The 25,025-nt window shown below is 41.0% G+C and overlaps 1 protein-coding gene across 1 annotated transcript in view; it reads right to left on the bottom strand.

Moving 5' to 3' along the window:
* Nucleotides 1-4,700: 4,700 nt before the first annotated feature.
* Nucleotides 4,701-25,025, bottom strand: part of SCN4A (sodium voltage-gated channel alpha subunit 4) — a 60,507-nt gene continuing 40,182 nt past the window's right edge. The window contains 10 exon segments of the mRNA XM_074264751.1: nucleotides 4,701-7,793; nucleotides 8,593-8,863; nucleotides 9,530-9,634; nucleotides 10,047-10,184; nucleotides 10,530-10,583; nucleotides 11,989-12,267; nucleotides 18,073-18,195; nucleotides 21,314-21,487; nucleotides 23,545-23,699; nucleotides 24,325-24,460. Coding sequence (XP_074120852.1) covers nucleotides 6,586-7,793; nucleotides 8,593-8,863; nucleotides 9,530-9,634; nucleotides 10,047-10,184; nucleotides 10,530-10,583; nucleotides 11,989-12,267; nucleotides 18,073-18,195; nucleotides 21,314-21,487; nucleotides 23,545-23,699; nucleotides 24,325-24,460 — 2,643 coding nt within the window. The 3' untranslated portion in view covers nucleotides 4,701-6,585.

The following is a 25,025-nucleotide window of genomic DNA, read 5'->3' as shown; positions in this document are numbered from 1 at the left end:
CTTGGTGGATAGCGTGCCAGACCTGGAGTCAAGAAGTCCTTAGTTCAAATTGGTCCTCACACATTTACTTTATGACCCTGGAAGAGTCATTTCATCCTATTTGCCTCAGTTTCTTCAACTGTAAAATGTGCTGGAGAAGGAAATGGCAAATCATTTTTGCCAAGAAAACTCCAAGTAGGATCATGAAGAGTCAGACATGATTGAAAAATGACTTAAAAGTAGGTAATAGTGCATGTGCTGGTCACCTCAGAAAGTCACTGGAAAGAAAGTCCTTAGCAAACATTATTTCTTTTGGAATAAGAATTTTTTCATTGAGCTGAAGTCTGCAGTCAGACATTGGAAAAATAAATAGGACAACTATAAAGAGAGGCTTATTCACCATGGTATCAAAATTTTAGAATTTTTAATTTTTAGTAGGTCTATAGCAAATTTAAAGTTTTGTGTTCTATATCTCCAATAGTTAACTAATTTACTCTTGCTTTTAAAAAAAATCTTTTCATAAACCACCACTAGTTGAATAATAAAGTTTTTTCAACAAAAATATAACCTTCTTAGATTTTATTTTCTTGCTTGCAAGAAAACTTTATTAAGAACAAAACACTTAATTGAACATATGATAGGACCAGATCAACTGAAAGTATTTTTCTTAGAACTCTTTGGTTTTAATTTTTGGTAAGGTCCTTCTGTGAGGGTGTTTCTCCATTCCTCTTAATTCTAGTGCTTGCCCTTTGTTGATTATTTACTATTTATCCTTTATATATGCTGTCTGTACAAAGTCACTGGCACATTATCTCCTCCTTTATATTGTGAGCTCCTTGAGGACAGGAACTATGTTTTGTCTTTTTTTTTTTTTTTTTTTAATTCCTAGAATTTAGTTCAGTGTGTGGCACAAAACAGTCACTTAAAAGCTTATTGACCAACTGACTGCTTAGATTTTAATATGACTACAACTACTTAAAAAAATCTTTTGAGTTTATGTGACTATTTGGTTTTTTTAAATGCAGTTTATGTTACCTTTGTAGTGTTTAATGTAGGCCTTGGCACACAGTAGACTTTGAATATATGTTGATTGACTGATTGATTTCTAATTTCAGGTGCATTACTATCTCTGACTGTGTTTCCTCTCTAAGAAAAGTGGGAAAAGAACATAAGTTGGATTTTGGTCGGTCACAATTGCCTCAAGTCTTCCCTCATTCCCTTTATCCTTTTTCTAAAAACCATAATAATTTCTAAGAGGAAACAATATTGGATTTAACTGCAATAGAATTATAATAAAAAAATGGAAACCAGAAGAAGTATTTAAAATACAAAAAAACAAAAAGTGTATGGGGAAACTCAGTGCTGAAGAAACAGGGTTTTTTCCTGGTAGAGAGGGGAAATATGTTTTCCTAGACTTCATATAAAGTCTGGGATCCAAGACTCACACAGTGAGTTTGCAGTGACACAGCTCTTTTGTATATCTGCCAAGGAAGTTTGTGCATGTCTGACAGTATGAAGTCAAATAAACCTAGTCCTGAGCAAAAAAACAAACAAATAAAATAAACAATAACAAAAATAGTCCTAAAAAGAGATTTAAGCCCCAGGGATCAAAGACAAAAAAAAAAAAAAAAAAAAAAAAAAAGATAAGAATTGTGAGAACACTAGATGTGACCCTGTTTTGTGTCTCAATATTTTGGTACCAAGAGCAGGAACTCTCTGTACAGTGGACCTTTGCTAACTAAGACTCTCTACCCGAATTCAGGATTCCTTACCCTTCTCCCCTTCTCTCCTCTTCTGCCCCTTGTCCCCTCCCTACTTTTGAAATCTAGGGAATAACAAGCGTCATCATCAGAACTATGGGTTCCAGGCTGTTCCAGATGTTCCTGGGTGTTTACAGATGTTCTTGGGCAAAACAAAATAACATTTCCCCGTAAAGGTGTCAGCTGTTCAGCCCGTGGAACAGCCTGGGGATTACAAGCAAAATAGGCGTGAGCTCAGTGACCTGGGGTCTTTACAAGGACTCCGGGCTGGCTTGACGTGTTTGTGTGTGCGCACGTGTATGGGGGTTGGGGTGGGGGAAGGAAGGGAGGACAGGGCAGATCAGGACAGGGCAAGGAGAGCAATAGGGCCCTGTATCTCGTTAACTCCAAGCCTGCAGACCCTTATAGCGGCACTGTGCTTTACTTGGGGGGACTCTGATTTATCACAGATCCCTATCTTCCTGGGGGAAGGAGATCCCCATTTTCCTGGAACAAAAACCTAGAGACTCCTTTCAGACCTCAAAACTAGGAGAACAAGTGAAGATTTGGGATGTAACTGAATTTTGGGTTAGATTTATTTGTTTGCTTAACAGTAGTTACAGTGATTGGAGTGTATAGTTGGGGGGCGGAAGGATGATGGGAGAGGGTCCTTGGACATTTTATTTTCCTATCTTGTCAAATGAAATCTCTAGGCCTTAGAAACCTCTGTTCCATGAGAACTCATTTTATCTTCCAGCTCATCTCTTTCCCCACATCCCCTCCTGTCCTTTCCCCCCCTTATTCCCCCCTAAGCTGGGCCATGTGGAGGTCTGTGGTCATAATGCAGATGTGCCCTTTGTAGCTTCATTCCTATTCACATGGGGCTGATCGCTTCCTGGGCCCCAGAGGGGAGCTCTGGGGACACTCTCCAGCTCAGGCCTGCCTGGTTCTGGATAACGGGTTATTTATTACACAGGGGATCATGCTGTTCCCTCTGTGCCTTAACACAACAACATAGTACCCCACCCTCTCCACCTCCCCAGTCTAATGTCAATCTTCCTCCCCTCTGCAGTCCCTTTAGTATCACCTTTCCTTTCAATCTGACTCTCCTTCCCTTATAGGGGTAGGAATGGAATTAGAGACTGAGCTAAAGATATTGAAATAAGGGAGTTAAGAAGAGAGAAAGTGCTATTAGTTAGGCTGGAACACAGAATTTAGGAATAAAAAGCATTTTTGAGAATATTTAGCCTTATCCCCTCCTTTTACAAGCAATGAAATTGAGATATGGATAAGAAAAATCAGCCTGACTTCCAAATTTATCAGCTTTTCCATCAAGTTCGCACCACCTCTAAGTCAAATCAGGTTTCTTAAATTCTATTTAGGACCTGCAGCTGGGAGGATGGATATGTGATTTGATGTTTTAAATGGTCTATGTGGTCCCCTGGGGTGAGAATGCTTATTTCCTCTAAAGGACTAGGAGATAAATGGGGTGGAGCCTTAAAAAAAGTTGAAAGGGGTACGATTGTCCCAGAGGGCCAGGATGAACCTTATCGGATCTTCCTTCCTCAGATTTTCCCCTTCCTATTCCCAGGGATTTGGACAGAGAAGGTGCTCAGTTTATTTGGGAGACTGGGTTTAAATAAAAATAGAGATTTACACGGGAAGGACATCTAAACCTGAGGGACCGTACAGATATGACAGGAGAAGGGGATTCAGTTATTCACCCAACAAGTATTAGTCAATATCCACCATACTCTAGGGATGAAAGCAGGAGCTGTCCCACAGAGTGGTCATTTTTTTAAAGTTGCAATTTAATTAGAAATTGTGATTTATCTGAGGACCCATAGCTAACATGCATCAGAAGCAGGATTTAAATATATTTTAAGTATTTATTGATTGATTGATTGATTCCTGATTCCAATTATAACACTATACTATTACACTACCTTTCTTGGAAGGGACGGTCAAGGAATAGAAGTTGAACCCTGGTCTATTCTGGCTTGATCATATGGCTACAGTCTTTGCCTTTTTCCTCCACCCCCCTTTTATCTTTCAGTTGTGTCTTACTCTTTGTGACCCCAGCTGGGAATTTTTTGGCAGAAATACTGGAATGATCTGCTATTTCCTTCTCCAGCTCATTTTACAGATGAGGAAACTAATAGGGTGAAATGACTTAACAGGGATCACACAGCTAATAAGTTTTGATTTGAACAAATCAAGATGAGTCTTCTTGGCTCCAGACCCAGCACTCTAACCACTGTACTGCCTCACTGCCCTTTTTTTTTTTTTTTTTTTTTTTTTTTTTTTACCCTTTTGTGATTTATGTGTTGTAAAGAAAAGAACACTAGGTTTGGAACCAAAAGATCTAAATCCACATCTCTCTTTTGCTACTTATTTGTGTGAGCTTGGGAAAATCACTTGCTTTCCCCGGGTATGAGTTGCATTTGTAAAAGAGAGGTTAGACTGGATAATGACCAAAGGGCCTTTCAGCTTTAAATTAATGACCTTATCTTCATCTTCCCTGTTACCCTTTTATCCCTCCCCTCTCACATACACTGCCTCCCATTTCTCTTTCCTTGTCCAACTCAGACAACAGGACCAGTTTGGGTTGATGTTTATTGTAAGAAATATACAAAGGAAACAGACTTCTCCTTAATTGGCTCAGAGCGGCTGCATCATCCCCACCCAGGACATAGGGCCCATTTAAGGCAGTTCCAGCCCCAGGGACACTCCTGTTCTTACTGGTCAGTAATCCTGGTTTGCCCAATGTATGTGTGGCAGGGGTGGGGTGGGGCAGGGCAGGGAAAGGAGAGTCTGAACCTCAGAAAGGTTGACAGGAGAGGGCCAGGCCCAAAGTTAGGGGAAAAGGGTAGAACTCCAAACCCTTTCATGTGCACAGAGAATCAATCTTAGCCACAGACAGAAAGCTTCCAGTCTGACAATTTTCTGTCGGTTAAAGAAAAATTTTCAAGGTCCAGGGAAGAAAAAACACAAAAAATAGTAGGAGAGATAAGGGAGACAGTCATAAAGACCTATTATGGAGTGGCAAAAGAGACCTGGAGATGCTGAAAGATTCAGAGATGGAGAGAGGGTACAATGCCAGAGAGGTGAGCAATGAGTGTTCATGCTTATCAACACACACACACACACACACACACACACACACACACAGAGAAAACACTTGGGGGTGCTCTTGTTTTTGAAGGTTTTACGGTTTCCTGAACTTTAGTCAAATTTTTCACGAGAAATGAGAAGAAGAAGAGGAACTTGGGACAATCTAGTACTCAATCTGAAAAAACATGAGGCCCAGCCACCAAAGACACCATGCATGTGCTCACACATACATGAGTACCTACACAAACACACATACACACAGAGGGAAGCGTGTTAAAAGAAATTCCCTGAGCAGCCTCTCAGTTTCCCTCTCTGGCCTTGGACCTTTCTCCCTAATCTCCTGAGGGGGAAGTAACCAGGGCAGAGCTCTAGAAAGGTGGTATTTATTTCCAAATCAGCTGGAACTACAGTTGAGGTGCCCATTGCCAAGGGTATGACTTCTGGCATTTGGGACCAGAACCCCTGAATCCCTTTGAGGATTCTGACAGTATTATTTACTGGGCCCTCACTGTCCCCTTCTATAGGAATGGGATTAACTGTTTCTAGGATCTCTGGCCTTAGGGGAAGGGTGGTAGAATGAGAGAAGTGGAGTAGTGGGTAGAGTGGGAATAAGGAAGAGGCAATCTCTATGTCTTGAAGAAGAAAAGAGAATCTGTAGTTCTCTAGAGTGGGGTGGGCTTTAGCCTGCTATCCTAATATGCCTTTCCTCCCAATAACAGAAACCTTTACCCCTTTCTCCCCTCAAACAGTCTGGACAAGCCCAGCAAAGAATTTTACACTTTAGCCATGTTTATGTTATCTGCACAACTGGTACATAATTGCTGATTTTGGCTCCTGGCCAACCACATTTCATAAAAAAATAAAATTTCAAAATTATGTCCTTATTTATATCTGCTCCCAAGGGGACATGGCCAGTTTGAATAGGGACTAGGAAGACAAATCTCTCAGGATCACCAAAAGGAAGTCTCCATGATCCACATCCTCCTAAAAGGTGACTTGGTGGTCCAAATATCAGGGTTGTTTGTGAGACTGTGTCTGTATCAATAAGATTTCTGACGAATCATCTTTTCCAGGGAGTTCTATAACTGATGAGGTACTGGCCGGGTTTAGAAGATGCTTGAAGTTAGCATAGGCCCCAAATATGATGTTTCCCATGGACTCGGCTCTTAAGACATCATTCTCTTCTGAGAGGGGAGTGGGTGGCTGAATTCCTCTGAGAAAAGAGGACCAGGCAACCCTTAAGACACTGGAGATGTGAACACAGCTGATGGGTTGGGAAGGCCGAGTATAGCTTGTTGGGGTTCTAGGTGTCATGTGACTGGCCATGGACTGAGTGCCTGAAGAAAGCAGTCAGGTCCTAAAGCTTCTGGGCAGAGAGGAGATAGATGGCAGCCCCCAGAAGGGAGGGAGAGAGTGGCTTTGATGACAAAAAGGGGGAACTGAGGAGTGACAGATATAAGGGATGGACACTCAAGCTCCTCACCCCAACTCTTGAGGCTCTTGTAGCTCTTTCAGCCGGCAGTAGACAATTCACATTTCACATGGACTGTGCAAGATTGGGAGAAAGAATCTCTGAATTCTAAGGTGAGCCCCCAATCGGCCAAATCTTTCCCAGCAAGATGGATTCGGGCATCACTCTGTCTCAAAGCATACCTCCATCACACGACTAAAACCTATAGGCTGGAGTGCAGGGTTCAACAGGGGAGCCCACCTGGGGCAGAGCCCACTGAAGGAAGTTATCTACCCCATCTTATTAGACAAGTGACTCCTTGACCCCTGGGCGGACTCCTTGCCCCTGTGGTTCTGGGGATGGCTGGCTTGAATTTGGGGCATCGATGGGCATGAGACCCAGGGCAGGACCAGCCTCCCCTTTTGCTTTGTCTTCTTCTTTCTGGGAGCTGTTATTCCCATACATCTTGTTCATGGCATCGGCAATCAGCCCCTCCTTCTCTGGAGCCTCAAACCCACTGCTATCTCCGCTATGCCGGTAGAGATAAGAGGCTTGCTTCATTGAACGCCTAAGTAAATGTCGGCGGTAGGCTCTTTGGATTTTCACAGCACATACCTCCTCCTGCTTTCTCTTTAGTGTAGTGGTGATGGGTTCATAGGAAACCTTGGATGGGTTGGCTGCCATGAACTTCTCCTCCATGGTCTGCTTGAGGGCATCCATCTCACCAGAATCTCCTAGAACCTCTTTAGTTAGAGCAAAGAGTATATCAAGGCAGTGGATCTTGTCTCCAGGGACCATAGGCAGATCCAGAGTGATGAGTTTGATCTTGTTGGGTTTGGCGATCTTCAGAGGCTCCTGTAGGGTGTCCACAAAGTCAGAGAGGCGACTGTATGCAATGAATTGTGTGGCATCTGGGTCAAACTTTTCCCATGTCTCATAGAACATCTCAAAGTCATCTTCCCCCAGTGGCTCACTGCTCTCCTCAGTGGCCACATTGAAGTTCTCCAGAATGATGGCGATGTACATGTTGACAACAATGAGGAAGGAGATGATGATGTAGCTACAGAAGAAGCAGATGCCGATGGAAGGATTGCCACAATCACCTTTGACGCTGCTGCCTGGGTTCTCCAGCTCAGGGTCGCAGTCGGGGGGCCCACTGTTAAGGATGGGGTTCAGAAGCCCATCCCAGCCAGCTGAGGTGGTGATCTGGAAAAGGCAAATGATGCTGTTGCCAAAGGTCTCAAAGTTGAAAATATCATCAATGCCAGACTCTTTCTTCACATAGGCAAAGTTGGACATGCCAAAGATGGAGTAGATGAACATGACGAGGAAGAGGAGCAGACCAATGTTGAAGAGGGCAGGGAGAGACATCATGAGGGCGAAGAGCAAGGTCCGGATACCCTTGGCACCTCGGATCAGCCTCAGGACACGTCCTATCCGAGCCAGACGAATTACTCGAAACAGAGTGGGCGAAACAAAGTATTTCTGGATCAAGTCAGAAAGGGCAAGACCTGTATAAGAGAGAGTCAGAAAGAAAGAGAAGAGAGAAACAAAAACAGAGATAAAGTGTGATAGAACTGATAGAAAATTTTTCTTGACATCAAGCTTAAATTTGCCTCTGTCACTTCTACCAATGCTCCTGGTTTTGTCCTTTCGGAGTTTCCCCTAATTTATTATTGCTGGGCTTTGCCAGGGAATCTTCTGAATAGCCAGCCTTTCCCCAGAAGTCAAAGAGAGTGGGGGGGGGGAGAAGATTCACTACTTTGGTCTTCATCCCTTTGAGGCTAATCCATGGTTTAGAGAGAGATGCAGTTCCTTATAAGTTCTAAGTTTTAGGATTTATATGCATGAGAATGTATGTGTACACATTTATGTTTTCAGATGTATGGATATGGCTGCTTATATGCATTATGTTCATTCATGTACATGGTAGCCAGTGTGTTCACATATGCCTATTTGTGTTTCTGCCAGACCATGTGTGTATAGTTGAGATGTGCAGAGTGCTGATGGAAAGCTATGGCTTGCCATTTCCTTCTCCAGCTCATTTCTCAGATGAGGAAACTGAAGCAAATAGGGTGAAGTGACTTCCTATGTAAATGTCTTTCTTGGTTCTCCCTTGATTACATCACTGCTAGGTGATGTATTTTACCTAGTGTGCTTACATGGGTTCATCAGCATGCTTATTTTCTTGAGATGTGTCTCTTTATTATGGGGACAGATTTATGTGCACATGTATCTTGTCTGTGTGTGGGAGGGGATGCTCAGATATGTGCATATAGTAAGGGGAACCTGGTGACTATTGGTGCTCACCCACAATGGAGAGGATCACCACCACAAAGTCAAAAATGTTCCAGCCAACAGTGAAGTAGTAATGACGCAGCGCTACCATCTTGAGCACACACTCGCCCGTGAAGATGATGATGAAGACCATGTTGATGTTGTAAAGGATGTCAATCTTGAGCTGGCTCTGGTCATCTGTCTCCACCATCATAGTGACCATGTTGAGACAGATCAAGAACATGATCAAGATGTCAAACATCTGCTTGGTCACAAAGTCATACACCATGCCCTGAATCTTGTTCTTTAGCACAAAATGGGAGATGGGACATAGGGGAGTTCAGGAAGGACAGCCATGTGACACACAGAGAGGCAGAGAGAACAGGACACAACAGACAGAAAAGAGAGAAAGAAGGTACATCAGGTCACCTTGGAGGAGCCTTAAGACACAGTGAGGAGTGCGGGTTGGAGATAGAATGGCTTGGGTCTGACTACTCTCTCTACTGAAAACCCTTCTGGAATCCATCTCCATCAGGGAATTCTTTGTGGGATCCTTCAGGACAAAGGTCTTTTTGGGGGGAGCATCTCTTGTTTCAGGGGAACCACTAGCTGAGATATCTCTCAACCTGGATTATCTCCCTTTGTTTGGTTCATGCTCATCAAGTTATTGCCCACTTGGAATATAGAACTAACATTCCCATATCCTCACCCTTCAAAGAGATCCTTATCCAATAGATAAGGGAGATGTGCTAAGATGGCGGAGGAGAGGGGGGGCAGAAAACCAGTATAGTGAAATATAAACAAAAATATTTATAGAATTCTTTAAATATGAATTTACTGAGGGTGGCAAACCAAAAGATAATTATTGGAAGTGAAAGAGCAGGTTGAGGAAACATTCTGTGCCTTCATGGGGCTCTTCTTTTTCCCCATCCCCACCATACTACCCACAATCTCACCATAGAGACTATACCTGAGGTCGAGGAATTGGCTTCTGCGGCTTCTTGGAGCCCAGTTTTTTCATGGCATTATAATATTTCTTCTGTTCCTCTGTCATGAAGATGTCCTTTCCTCCAAAGTATAATGCAAATCAACCCATTTAGATGGGGAAGCCTGTGCCCATCCCTTCAACCCCCAGTATCCTCCTAACAACCAAGCAATTAGTTCCATGTGCATCATGACTCTTAGAACCATTAATTCTAGGAGAGACCCCTAGCTCAATAAAGCAAGTACAAGTCAAGCCAAGAAGAGAGTCAAGTCTTCTATCATTTTGCCATTCTATGCTTCTAAAGGGTCCAGAAATTAAGAGGGTAGAAAGAAAGGGTTGTATAAGTAATGAAAAGATTGTGGGAATTGGCAAGCAGAGGAAATAGGACCATGGGGAAAGGGGAAGAACTGGAAGGGAAAGGTGGAAGGAATGGAGGTAAAAGGAGAACAGATAGGGAAGGAAGGAGTGGAGGAAGAGGGAAGAAAATGGATATGATACTCATCTTCTTTTTTTGCTGATTGAAGTTGTCAATGATGACTCCAATGAAGAGATTGAGGGTGAAGAATGCTCCAAAGATGATGAAGAAGACGAAGTAGATGTACATATAAATATTCACTTCATACTGGGGTTGTTCTTCAATCTTTCGAGTCAGAATGGAGGCATATGAGCAGTAACTACCCAGTTAGAGAGACAGAACTACTAGCTCCTTTCCCCCACCCCCACAATCCCATTATGAATCCCACTGTGGAAGAGAGAGTCTTTCCTCCAGAAAAGGAAAGGAGAGGAAAGAGGGGGTCTGGAGGAGACAGAACTATATCTGGCAATTTTGGGGATGGAATAGCATAGGAAAATTATATCACATTACAAGTCAGAGTTCCATGGAGAATTGGGAAATTAAGGGGAACCTCTTATCTTTCTTTCTCTTCACCTAACCTAACAAGTCAAGGATTTAGGAGGCCTGTCTGTGTGGTCCAGTTTCACTGACCTCTCGAGAATCCACAGCTGCATACATGATGTCCATCCAGCCCTTGAAAGTAGCCTGGAAAAAGTTGAAGGGGAAAGTCAGAAGCATTTTGATGGAAGGAGAGTGCATTTACTAGAAAATTCATCAACTCACCTGACCTTCCAGTTTTATAAATCAATTCCTACCCACTAAAAAGCACAAAGCTGGTTCTCATGTTTTGCCTTCCCCAAAGCAGGGACATCAGCTGGGCCAGGCTGACTGCCTTGAGCCTTAGAGTGAGGGTGTTGAGTGTAACAGAATTCTGGATCTGAATCCTGACTCAGACACTTGGAAGCTATATCATTCTGGGCCAAAACACTTGACTATTTGGGCCTCAGTTTCCTTATGTATAAAGTGAAGGGATTAGACTCAATAATCTATAAATGCTATTAGCAAGTCAATTAACCTCTCATTCCTTATTTTCTCACCTGAAAAATTAGAATTTAAAAAAAATCTTTGACTTGCCTATCCCACAGGAAGATCTGGATTCAAAACCTACCTCTGATATTTTTTTGCTCCAACATTAAATACAATGCATTAAAAAATGTATTGTTCTGAGGAAATCTGAGGCTAGAATTGTTGGGAGGATATGAGAAAATGTTTGTGAAAATGTTCTATAAACTAGTCATCTTAAAAACTAGATACATTTGAGTTATTATTATACAGATGCAAATTATTATTATTATCACGGTGGTTGTTATTATGAGACACCCTAGCTGACAGGAAGATCAGGAAACAACTGTTGCTGCAGAAACAGGGAAAAGACTAAAAAGGAGAAAAGAAAAAAAAGTGATAGCTTGAGTAGAGTCACTACCTCCTCTTGTCTCCATCTCCATCAGGGAACAAACCAGATAATTCTAAAGCACTCTGGAGGGATTGAATCAAGATCCCTAGCAAGAAAATCTTTAAATTTGATACTTCCATTGTTCCTTAAAGTATGCAAAGTATTTTGAATATATTATTTCACAGTCTTGTGAGGTAGGTGCTTGCTACTTACCCATTTCACATGCAGCTGAGATCCAGAGAGGTTTCATAATAATAATTAATAATAACTCATTTTATTTATTTATGAATACATGTATTTTTTAGTCTGATTTTCACATCACTCTTCTTAGGTAAGTATTAGTATCCACATCATATAGATGGGGAAACTGAGGGTCAGAAGAAGTTAAGTGATTTATCTAAGGTCACTCAGTTATTCATCTAACTAGCACTTATTAAGCATTGGACTAAGCGTTGGAGCAAAGAAATATCAGAGAATAAAGATCTACACTTTAAGTCCAAAACTCAGTCCACTGAGCCCCATTGCTCAATACTTCCCACAGTGTAGGTATATTTTCAATGAATATAAATGAAGAGGTCAGGAGAAAGAACTAAGGACAAATTCAGTTGAGATAAATGGGGTAGAGATGATAGTTGGAGGCCTAGGGCTGCCACTTACCACCTGCAGGAGTGAGAGGTAGCCAAGGCCCACATTGTCAAAGTTGACTTTGACATTGACCCATCGAACCTCCCCAGTGTCCATCAGTTTGAAGCAATCTGACTTGTTGTTGACTTCAGAGATGTCAAAAAGTTCCGAGGTGGTAGTATTGATGCATCGATAATACTTCCCCGCAAACAAGTTGACACCCATGATACTGAAGATGAGCCAGAAGATCAGGCAAACGAGCAACACATTCATGATGGAAGGAATGGCACCCAGGAGGGCGTTCACCACCACCTGGGAGCAAGGGGACAGGTAGGTGGGGAGGTTTACGGATTAGAACCCAGAATCTTCCCCTTTCCACCCTATCTAGCATGTCAGGTCTCCAAGCCCTAACCCAATGGAGGAAGGAGCTAGTCTGTGCTTAAGGAGTGCATGAGCCATTGGGTGAGAGTAGAATAGGGTGAAACAGCTGCCATCATCTGGGAAATTCTAGTCTGATAGCAGAGTTAGGACGCAAAAACACTCAAAAAAAGTAAAGAGTGGAAATGAATGGAGTTAAATGGGAATGAAGACTTCCTGCAGTACTCAGGGAAAGAGCCAGGAAGTTTTCCTAAGTTTGTGGCACAGCTATCAGCAAAAGATCAGAGGTAGGGGCTGGCAGAGCAAGTAAAAGCTAGGGTAGAATGCCTTAGTGAAGGGATAAGAACAATTGTAGTAAGCAAAATGTTTGGATATAAGCGGATACTTAAAGCAGTCAGTTAGCCAACTTCCCAAATGGACAGGACAATGGAAAGGTTTTTGCCTGGAAAGAGCCATGTGTCTGGAAGTAGAGGATTGGCTGGGAAGTGAAAGCATGGGATTAGAAGATGAACAGCTCTTGGGAGGGGTCCTGGTACCCATCTGAGGTCAAGTTATTTATTAGATCAGTGTGGGGTTCTCTGTTCAGTTGCCAATGTGGCTGCCTGGGTTGAGGAGAGGAGGGGGGGGTGGTTTTCACTGGAAGTATCTTTGCCACAAGTCACTGGGCAAGGGACAAAAACACTCCAACTTGACTCCCCCTAAAATAGGAAATGAGGTCTCAGCCACACATGATTACTTTTCTCCCCTTCCTCCTACCCCCTCCCCTCCCTGGCTGACTGGGCAACTATGAAAACATAATCTCAGGCATAGAAAAGGAAGCTTATCTGAAATAGGCTGGTATGAGAAGTCAGAAGGCTTTTTTCTCTTCCCATAAAGGTGTAGTGAATTTTGCTTGCTTGATTAGCATAGTCTAACATTACTAACTCAGAATACTAGAGCAGAGATTTTAGTCTGAATTTGTGAATTCTGGTAGATTTTTTAAAAACAGATTGTTATTATTGTTCAATGGTTTCAATCAGGTCCAATTCTTTATGACCTCTTTTGAGATTTTCGTGGAAAAGACACTAGAGGGCATTGCAAATTTTAAAGTGTTACATATAAATGCTAAAAGATGGATTTCCAAGTAAAAGCTAGGGTAGAATGCCTTAGTGAAGGGATAAGAACAATTGTAGTAAGCAAAATGTTTGGATATAATTCCCAAAGATTGTTTGGGCAGCTAGATGAATCAGAAATTCAAATCTGGCCTCAGATGCTTATTAGCTGTGTGATCCTGGGTATTTAACTCTGCCTGCCTCAGTTTCCTCATCTGTAAAATGATTGGAGAAAGAAATGGCAAAGCACTTTAGTATCTTTGCCAAGAAAACCTCAAATAAGGTCACAAATCGGCAGGCGACAGACCCAACTGAAAATGAACAATAACAAATATTGTTTACTCTGTAGATTTGCTTAGAAGTCTTTTTTCAGATCTATGATTTATCACAGAAGTTTCTTGAGATGGTGAAAAATGTTGGAATGAGTTTGAAGACCTGGGTTCTAATCCTGAGTCCATCAGACTCACTATCTCTTTGCCAAAAAATCTAATGGCTCTAGGACCCGGTTTGCTTATCTATAATAAATGGATATCAATATTTGTCTTGCTATTCTTACATGTGAAGATCAAATGAAATACCATATATATTAAGTGCTCTGTAACTCAGCAGGATATATAAGGGTGAGCTATTTTTAGTTTCTACAAATTTTATTTCCATCAGTCACTTCCCCATGCGGAGACTTGAGGTGGCTAGCCGCCAATTGCTTATGGGCCTGATGGAAACTCAACCCATCACCCAAAGTTGTTTGTTCACCAGAAACTAAGATAGGAAAGGAAAGCAAAGTTCCAGGACCTTTCTATCCCAGCTCACCACCCCAAGTCCCTAAAACCCTGAGTGGTCCCTCATCTGCAAGGGAGGTGCTATTGGATGGGAGAAAGACACTGCATTTGAAATCAAAGGTTCTTCATTCAAACTCTAACTCTTTGATGGTTCTGGGTCTCAGTTCCCTCATATGTAAAATGGGGATAATAATAGCACATGGGTTTTTTTGTGAGGATCAAATGAGATGACATTTAAAGCACTTTGCAAACCTTCAAAGGTTATTGTGATAAGTATAGTTTTTAATATTTGTGCAGATGTTATACAAGATACTAGATTGCTAGTATCAAATGATACTAGCAATAATCCTAGGAGATAGGTGCTATTATCATCTCATTTTACACTTGAGGAAGCTATGGGCTAGTGAGATTAAGGGAATTGTTAAGCATTACACAACAAGTGAGGATTTGAGGTAGAATTAGAATTCAGGTCTTCCTCACTTCTGGTTCATCATTCTATCTACTGTGCTACCTAGTTAGTATAGATCATAGTATTTTGAGCCACAAAACATATGTATAGTGTGGACCATAGTATAACAGCATCTCTATTTAAAAATCTATCTATAAAAATTTAGAGTGGTCTTGTCTTGAAAATCATAGGTAAATAAGGTTAGACTTTACTAAACAAGTGGTATTAGGGGAAGGGTGTAATCATTTATGAGGGGTAGCTGGGTCGTACAGTATATAGTGTCAGTTCTGGGGTCCAGAAGACTCATCTTAGTGAGTTCAAGTTCATCCTCAGACACTTACTAGCTGTGTGAGTCTGGGCAAGTCACTTAATTATATTTACTGCAGTTTTCTCATCTGTAAATCCAGATCTGGAGAAGGAAATGGTAAACCACTCCAGTAACTTTGCCAAGAAAATCCCAGATGGGACCACGAAAAGTCAGACATGACTGCAATGACTGAACATAACAACAAACATTTTATATAGTTTCTACAATGTGCACTTTTTTTTTTATTTTTAAGGCAATTGAATTTAAGTGATTTCACAGGATCATATAGTTACTTAGTGTCTGAGGCTGTATTTGAACTTGGGTCCTCCTGATTACAGGCCAGTTTTCAATCTACTATACCACTCAGCTGGCCTATGGTAAGTGCTTTTAAACAATTGTTATCTTATGTGATCTTTACAACAACCTAGAAAGGTAGATGCAATCTTTACATCAATTTTACAAATGAGGCAACTAAGGCAAACAGTGTTAAATGACTTGTCCAGACACAGCTACTAAGTGTCAGATCTTCTGACTCCAGTCCTGGAGTTCTAACTACTATGTTACCAGTGGCCTCTAGGAGTAACTCAAACTCCATCATGGAAAGAGAAAGTTTTCCTCCCTTGCATGTCAGGTTGCTTCAGATTCAGGAAGACCTACTGGCTTCCTTCCTATGCTTGAGTCTGCATTTTCATAGTTGCCAGTCAGCCAACAGCCTTCCCCTAAAGAATCCCACTAAATTATCTCTTTTCTGTTGAGTTTCCTCCAACCTTGGACAAAATATGCCTTAACAGAATCACACAATCTGAGTTGGAAAGAACCTCAGAATCCACTTAGTCTGATTCTTCCTAGAGCAGTGATCCCCTCAGCAACATCCCCTGAATGCCTCCAATCTCTCTCCTTGAAGATCTCTAGTGCTTGGCAGCTCATTAAAGGAATCCATCCCAGTTCCTCTAATTACTGGGAATTTTTTTTCCTTATATAGAGTCAGACTCTCTCTAAGACTTCCAGCCAGTTGCTCCTAGTTCTCCCCTCTGGTACCAAACAGAGTTAGTCTAATCCTTTTTCTTATATGATATTCCTTCAGATACTCAAACTCTATTCTCATCTCTGCCTAATTGTCCATGACTCTCTCCCTACCCCTCACCCTCTATTTCCAGTTCCTTCAATCATGTGTCACATATTGTTTAGTACCTTCTTGGTTGGTTGACTTCTGGACATACTTTTGTCAATGTCCTTCCTAAAATGTGAACTCCAGAATTGATCACAATTTTCCAGATATAAACTGACCAGGGAAGAATACATGAGAACTCTCTACTTTGTTTTGGATACAAAACATGTCTCAATGCAGCCCAGGATTACATTAACTTTTTAAAAAAGTTTTGTGACCATGCCAAACTGATGACTAATATTGAGCTTGTGGTCCATTAAAGCCCTTTTTTAAAAATACTAATTGTTATCTAGTGACCCCTCCTTAGTTCTAAACACTTTGTCATCCATGTCTATGTCTTAATGTTTTCCATTGCATCATGTTTGTGGGGGTAAAGGCCCCATAAGGAAACTAATCTCATTTCTCTATAATTATATTTCCTACATTCTACCTCTGTAGTTTGTTCAGTTATATCTTGATCCCATTTTTTGGCAGAGATACTGGAGTGGTTAGCCATTCCCTTCTCTGGCTCATTTTACAGAAGAAACTGAGGCAAAGAAGGTAAAATGAGTTACCCAACTAATTAGTAACTCAGGTTTTCCTGACCTCAGATTCGGTACTCTACCCACCATATCACCTCGATACTCTATAAACCATTTCTACCACTAGACTATTACCCCTTATTGGGTAGTAGCTCACTTCTGTTCCTTTCAACCTCTTCCTCTCTACTCCATAGTATCATGGATACAGTACTAAATTTGTAATTAGGAAGAGCTAGATTCAAATCCTACCGCTTACCAGCTGTGTGACCTTGAGCGAACTATTTAACTTCCCAGGCCTCAGTTTCCTTATCTGTGAAGTGAGGTGGGGTGTACTAGTTGAACTCTAAGGTCCATTCCAACTCTTGAATCCAAGATACTTAATGCAAAATTGTTGGGGAACATTTGATTTCAAGTCAGAAAACTCAGAAGATATGGACTTCAATTCTGGCCTAGATCTACCTCTTACCTTCTATGTGACTTGGGGCAAGTTATGAATGACAACCTCTGTTTCCTCCTCTGTATAATGAGGTGGTTAGATCTGATTATCCCTAGAGAATCCTCCAGCTCAAAAAAAAAAAAATCCTCTGACTCTTTGGGGACTCTGTGGGTTCTCAAGAAAGGACTATTATTAATTTGACTTGTGAAATAAGACTTCAACACTAGGTATAACCAAGGAAGAATGTCTGCTCTCTTTTTCCATGATCTCAATGACAAAGAGAAGTAATGGAGTTCTCCCAGAGGGTTAACGGTGGAGAGAAAGTTTTCTCAAAAAAACTTAACAAAGAAGCAATTTCCTTGAGCTATAACCCAAGCAAGGATAGGAATGGGGCAGGGGATGGGTCTTTATCATAGGAATCCAAGAATGATTGATGCTTCCTGGGACAAATCAAGATGTGAATTTGGGTCAGATGTTATCCAAACTGAAAATATTTCCTGTTAATTAGGTACTATGTGTGACTGTCCCAAGCCTCATCCGGTTATTCTTCATGAATACCCAACCCCCTTCCCTCCCTTTCCCTCCCTCCCCACAACTGTATCTAGACCACTCAGCAAATTCTAGCCTGAGGCTGCCTTTGGTGTGAGAAGCTTCTCAGTGGCTCTGACTGAGGCTAGGTCTTCAGGAGTATAGGCCATAGACATTTGGATCCCTGTCTGCTCTCTTGCTTAGTTAAAAGGTCCCTTGGGCAGGAGACAGTAAATCGTGATTACTGAAAAGAAGTTCACTCATTACTTATTTTTTTGGAGGCTCTCCCTCCCTTCCTCCCTCCCCCCCCTTTCTCCCTCTCCCTCTCTCCTCTCTCTCCTTACCTTTCCCTCCCTCTTCCTCAACCTCTCTTTCTCTCCCTCCTTCCCTTCGTTCTCTCTCTCTCTTTCTCTCTCTCTCTCTCACATTTTCCCTCCAGTCCCAAGTTCTTAGAGACCTACCCTCATGCCTTCAAATCTGGACAGGGCCCGGAGTGGTCTAAGGGCCCGAAGTGTCCGGAGTGACTTGATAGCACCAAGTTCAGAGTAACCCAACCAGTTGGCCACCAGGCTGATGATGGAGACCTTAGGAGAGAAGTCAGAGGAAGAATTAGAAAGGGGGACACCTAGTGGCAAGGACAGAGATAGAGAATATGACCCCATGGTCCCTCAAAGGATATTATCCACTACATGCATCTCTCCTAAGCCAAGAGAGGACTGTCCCTTAATAGACACATTCCTCCAGTGACAAAATTCCATGTGTCACTCTTTCCCCCATCACACGGCTCTTGAGAACTAGAAATATTTTGAATGACCCCTGAGTCCGGCCTCCTGGGGAATAGCAAAGGGAAGGTGCTTAGGGAAGCAACACAGTGCATGCATGGTACATAGTACATGAAAAGTACGCCCCAACTCTGATGTTTGCTTGGTGTATAATAACCTTGGACAAGTCACTTAATCTTATCAAGACAAATTTTTTTATTAAAATTTTTTATTTTCAAAACATATGCATGGATAATTTTGCAACTTTACCCTTGCAAAACTTTGTGTTCCAATTTTTCCTCTCCTTTCCCCACCCTCTCCCAAGTTAAACATGTTAAACATGTTAAAAATATATGCTAAATCTAATATGTGCATATATATATATATTTTTTTTTTGTTGAGGCAATTATGGTTAAGTGACTTACCCAGGGTCACACAGCTAGGAAGTATTAGGTGTCTGAGGACAGAATTGAATTCAGGTCCTCCTGATTTCAGGGCTGGTGCTCTATCCACTGCACTATATGCCCTAGCTAGCTGCCCCATATGCATACGTATTTATACAATTATCTTGCTCCACAAGAAAAATCAAATCAAACAGGGAAAAAATGTAAAAGAAAACAAAATGCAAGAAAACAAGAAAAAGAGTGAGAATGCTATGTTGTGATCATGGTCCACACTCAGTTCCCACAATCCTCTCTAGGTGCAGATGGCTCTCTTCATCATAAGATCATCGGAACTGGTTGTTGAAGAAAGCCATGTCGGGGCAGCTAGGTGGCGCAGTGGATAGAGCACCAGCCTTGAATTCAGGAGGACCTGAGTTCAAATCTGATCTCAGACACTTAACACTTCCTAGCTGTGTGACCCTGGGCAAGTCACTTAACCCCAGCCTCAGGGAAAAAAAAAAAAAAAAAACAAAAAAAAAAAGAAAAAAGAAAAAAGAAGAAAGCCATGTCCATCAGAATTGATCATCATATAATTGGAATGTTGGGAAACCTATTCTGAGACTTTGCGTAGAATTTGAGAACCTTTTTCCATCTGTTGCTATCTAGATACTAGCTAGATTCTGATGTTCCTGGGAGAAACCCGGGAAAGGGATTAAAGCCAAATTGATGTTGTCATGTACAATGATCTCCTGGTTCTGCCCATTTCACTCAGCATCAGATCATGTTAAGTCTCTCCAGGCCTCTCTGAAATCATCCTGCTGATCTTTTCCTATGGAATTATAATATTCCATAATATATATATACCATAACTTATTCACTTACTCTCCAGTTGATGGGCATCCACTCAGTTTCCAGTTTCTTGCTACTAAAAAAAGAGCTGCCACAAACATAAGATCTCTTTGGGATATAAAGCCAGTAGAAACACTTCTGAGTCAAAGTGAATACACAGTTTGATACCTCTTTGGATATAGTTCCAAATAGCTTTCTAGAATAGTTGGATCCGTTCACAACTCCATCATCAATGTATTAGCGTCACAGTTTTCCCACATCCCCTCCAACATTCATCATTATCTTTTCTTGTCATTTTAGCCAATCTCAGAGTTGTCTTCAAATCTCAATTTCTTAATCCATAAAATGGGGGTAAAAATAATGACTTGATAGAAATTTTATAAGGATCAAATGAGACAAAATAGATAAAAAGGCTTTGAAAAGGATAAAAGGATATATAAATATAAGATACTTGTCTTTTAAGTTGGCCACATTCCTACCTCCTTTTCCATTTCTTCCACCCAAAACCTGTTCAATCTGTTCTTTGTCTAGCTTGAGTCTCTTTGGGATCTTCCTATCAACCCTTTGGGAAAATACCAGGCTCTCTGATATCTCCTTATTTTGAAAGTGAAGCTACATATTCTATTATACTACAAGCTCTTTGAGATCAGTAACTGTGTTCATTTTTGTCTTGCCTGATATATGGGAAGCACTTAATAAAAGCTTGTTGCATTCTGAGATAACATTTCACACCTCTCAGATTGATGAAGATGATGGGAAAAGATAATGATAAATGTTGGAGGGGAATGCTAAAAAACTGGGACACTAATACATTGTTACTGGAGTTGTGAAATGATCCAGAGCAAGGTGGAACTCTGCCCAAAGGGCTATAAAACAATGCATACTCTTTAATCCAGCCGTGACACTAATGGGAAAGGGGGAGGGAAAGAGGGAAAAGGGCCCCCTGTGCAAAAATATTTGTAGTAGCCTTTTGGAATAGCAAGGAAATTGAGTAGATGTCCACCAATTAGGGCATGACTGAATAAGTTATGGTATATGAATGTAATGTAATATTGTTCTAAAAGAAATGATGAGAAGGCTGATTTCAGAAAAGCCTGGAAAGACTTAACATGAACTGATGCTGAGTGTAGTGAGCAAAACCAAGAGAACATTTATACAACAACAAAATTATGTGATGATCAACTGTGATGTTCTTGGTTCTTCACAACAATACAATGATTCAAGGCAATTATAATACACTTGAGGTAGAAAATGTCATCTGCATCCAGAGAAAGCTATGGAGACTGAATGTGGACTATAGCATAGAATTTTCACCTTTTTGTTTGTTTGTCTGTTTTTTCTTTCTCATGTTTTTTTCCCTTTTGGTTTAATTTTTTTTTTGCACACATGGAAATATATTTAAAAGAACTGAACATATTTAACCTATATCAGATTACTTGCTGTTTTGGAGAGGGGGTAGGTAAGAGAGTGAGAAAGAAAAATTTGGAACACAACTCTTACAAAAACAACAAAATCTTTGTATGTATTTGGAAAATAAAATACTATTGAAAATTAAAAAAAAAAAAAAAACAACAACAACAACCTTGTTGCCTCCATAAATAAAAAAGAACAGTCCTAGTTGGTATCCTGAGCCTTCATGCATTATGATTGCCCTCCCACCCACCTATTAAGGGAGCCCAGTGACATTAGACCATATCATGGCTACTTACATCTACTATGAGGAAGTCAAGCCAGCACCAGGCATTGGTGAAATACACTTTAAAGCCATAAGCCACCCACTTGAGCAGCATCTCCAAGACAAATACATAGGAGAAGACCTTGTCTGCATATTCTAGGATCGTTCGGATCACCTTCCGTTGTTCAATGTAGATGTCTTCGAATGCCTAGATGAAGAACAGAGAGCCATGAAGGTGCTTGGAGGGATGGGAAGATGGAGAAATGTGCACCTAGCAGCAACCTTGGGAGGAATGGAGGAAGGAAGTGGTCTCAAGTCTTGTTGTTTGGTCATTTTTCAGTCATGTCTGATTCTTCATGACTCCAGTTAGAGTTTTCTTAGTAGAGATACTGGAGCAGTTTGCCATTTCCTTTTCCAGCTCATTTTACAGATGAGGAGATAGAGGAAAACAGGGTAAAGTGACTTGCCCAGCTTCACACAGCTAGAAAGTATCTGAGGTCAGATTTGAACTAAGAAAGTTGTCTTCCTGACTCCAAGCCTGGCACTGTGATGCCACCTAGTTGCTTGTCTTACCCTTAAATGATATCACCAATCCCTAGAAAATAGTACTTAGCTAGAATCTGACCAGTTACCTGAAGAAGGGGATGGTTAAAATTATTCAGCCTTCAGCTGAGATGTCATTAATAGGGTTATGGACCACTAGAGGAAGGGTTACTAAAGTATATGATCCTACATGTATTTCTAAAATATCTACCCTGCAAGAGATTAAAAAAAACACAAAACCCCCCAAAGGACTTAAAAAAGCCCTAGTATTCATCAAACTTCAATAATTGCATTCTTTGTATTATTGATTATCGATAATAATTGATAGATAGATAGTAATCGATAGATAATTGATATTAATACTTTTTTTAAAAAAAGATTTTATTGATATCTTTTGCTTTAATATCACTTGGATTTTTCCCATATCTTTTTCTCTCTCTCCCAGAGAACTATATAACAAAGATTTTTTTTAAGTAGAAGAAAATTCAGTAAGACTGAATACTACATCAAAAAAAACCTTAATGCTAAACTTTAATTCGATTGATCAAACATTTACTAAGCACCCATTCTATATGATGTCTAATTCTAGTCAGTGGAGATATAAAAATAAGAATGAAATGGTTTCTATTCATGAAGCTAATATTTTCTGGGGAACATTTTCTGGGGAAGGAGCATTTATAATATCACATGAATAAATAAAAAGAAATTCCAAATATAATTCAATATGTAGAAATCACTGAAAACTAGGGAGATTAGAAATGTTCTAGTATAGCAGGTGGCAACTATACAATGCATTGCATCTTAATCCCCCAGTGGCCTAGGAAACACCCTCTTTCTCCCTTTTACCCCAACAGAAATTGCAGTTAAAGCATCACCAACCTGCATGAAGTAGAGTAAGGGAGGCCAATCTATTACTTTTAAAATAATAAACCCTATAAAGCAAGAATTCTTACTCTGGGGTCCATGGAGCCCCAAAAGGACCAGTGGATAGATTTCAGAAAATCTGTCAATTTGGATGAGAAAAATATTTATATAATTGTATGTTAATTGAGTTGATTTCCTTGGAATTCAATGTTTTACTTAATGTATTTAAAAACACTCTGAGAAGGGGTTCACTAGATTGCCAAAGAAGTCCATAATATACCAAAAAAAAGTTTAAAACTTCTTCTCTATTCCCAGAACCAAAAATGATGTAGTTAGATGGCATAGTGGATAGAGCTGAGTTCAAATCCCACCCTGGAGATTTACCATTTGTATGACACTGGATAAGTCACAATATCTCTGGTACTCTGGTGTACTCTGGTACACAAAAACTCTGGTTTCCTGGAAAAGGGGGAATAATAATAGTACCTATCTCCTGGAGTTGTCATGAGGATCAAATGTGGCAACATATATAAAATGTTTTGCATACTTTAAAGTGATATATAAATTATATATATATATATATATATAATACATCTATATATATAAGTAAAATTTTATTATATTATAAAGAATATAATTCATATACTATTAATAATAAATTAAAGAAAAGTAACCTCTGAATCATTTAGAATATTTTTTCCTTCTTTTGCTTTGAGTGGTCAAGAGGGTCTTATATACTTTGGTTTGAACTGTGTAGGCACAGTGTCTTCCCCTTTGGCTGAGCTCTAGAAAGGAACCCCAGGGGATAGGGAGGAGGGGAAGAGGGAAGGAAGGACTGGGCCAGTAGATGGTACTTACTAGGGCCCCACTGCTAAGAAGAATCATGAACACAATGAATGTCTCAAACCAGTTGTGTTCCACCATCCTGAAGCAGGCTTTTCGAAGGTTCCACCATATTTTTCCCCGATCCGAGGTGATGTCCACATAGAGGAAAGGGAATCTCTTTACACAAGCTGTGAAGAAAGAAGGGTTACCAGGAGGAGAGAGGGGATCGCTATCCCACAGGGGCCTGTTACAAATCCTAAGCAAGCGGAAATCCCTTCCTTTATCATATGTCCTCTCCTTTCACTCTCATCCATACGCATGGAACTTCAAAGGGAAACTCTTACCATCTCACCTTAAAGGAACATGACCTCTATATTTCCCTCTGCCCCCTAATCTCCCCTTTGAACTTCCCTCCTCCCACTTACTCCATCTTTGATAATCCAGGTCTCAAAGAAGGAAGGAAATGCGTCTCAGTCCCTCCTGTCTCCATGGAGAACACTGGCCTCTTTCCACTGACATGTCCTTTAACACCCATCAAACTGGGCAGGAGTAGAATTCCATGTTGGCAGGCTGGATTTAAGTTAGTTCTAAGAAAGGACTTGGAGGGAGGCCCATGGTGAGTTAGGATTTAGAAAGAAGGCAAAATGCTTTCCTTTGGATTCTTGGGTCCCTCACTGGGAAGTGGTGGGGGGCTTTCTCCTTCCTCACAGCTCTCAACGCAAGACCTCCAGTGTTGGCCATGGCAAGGGGACTGCGTTCTATGAAAGAGGGGGTAGGGATGGCATTGGCCCCCAGGAGCCCAAGGTTTCTCACCCTCAGTGAAACACTCCTCGGGGAGCTCTCCTTCAGGGTTTTCCTCTTCTTGGGGCTGCTCTTCTTCCTCAGGTGGTTTGTAGTCAGCTGTGCTGCATACTGAGGAGTTCCCATCACACTTGGGGGGTGGTGGCTTCTGCAGGGGACCAGAGGGGCCCAGTGATCCCTCGCTCCTGGGACCCCATCAGGGACCCAGACCCAGGCAGGGACAGGGGAAGGTGGGAGTTGGAGAGAGTGGAATGGGAGGAAAGTGCTGGACAAAACTGCCTGAAATAGGGAATAGAGTACTAGATTTGGAGTTGGGAAGACTGGGTTCAAATCTCAGTTCTGAATGCTTCCTGTGTTATACTGGGCAAGTCACCTAATATCCCTAACCTCAGGGCAAGTCACCTAATATCCCTAACCTCAGTTTCCTCATCTGTAAAATGAACATGTTGGACAGGATAACAACATTCTTGCACTAATATAACTCCTTCACATTTGATCCTCACAACAACCCAGTGAAGTGTGTGCTATTATTATCCTCATTTTACAGATGAGGAAACTTTGGCTAAGAGAGAGAGGTTAAGTAGTTTGCTCAGGGTCATACAAGACGGGAAGGAAACAAGCATTTATCAAGCACCTATTATGGAACAGACACTGTACCGAGCACTTTATAAATAGCTCATTTTGTTCTCACAATAATCCTGGGAGGTAGGTAC

This window comes from Sminthopsis crassicaudata, chromosome 4, assembly GCF_048593235.1.
Source record: "Sminthopsis crassicaudata isolate SCR6 chromosome 4, ASM4859323v1, whole genome shotgun sequence".
NCBI classification, from domain to species: Eukaryota; Metazoa; Chordata; class Mammalia; order Dasyuromorphia; family Dasyuridae; genus Sminthopsis; species Sminthopsis crassicaudata.
The sequence above is the reverse complement of the archived record's forward strand: the minus strand, read 5'-3'. Positions and strand labels throughout refer to the sequence as shown.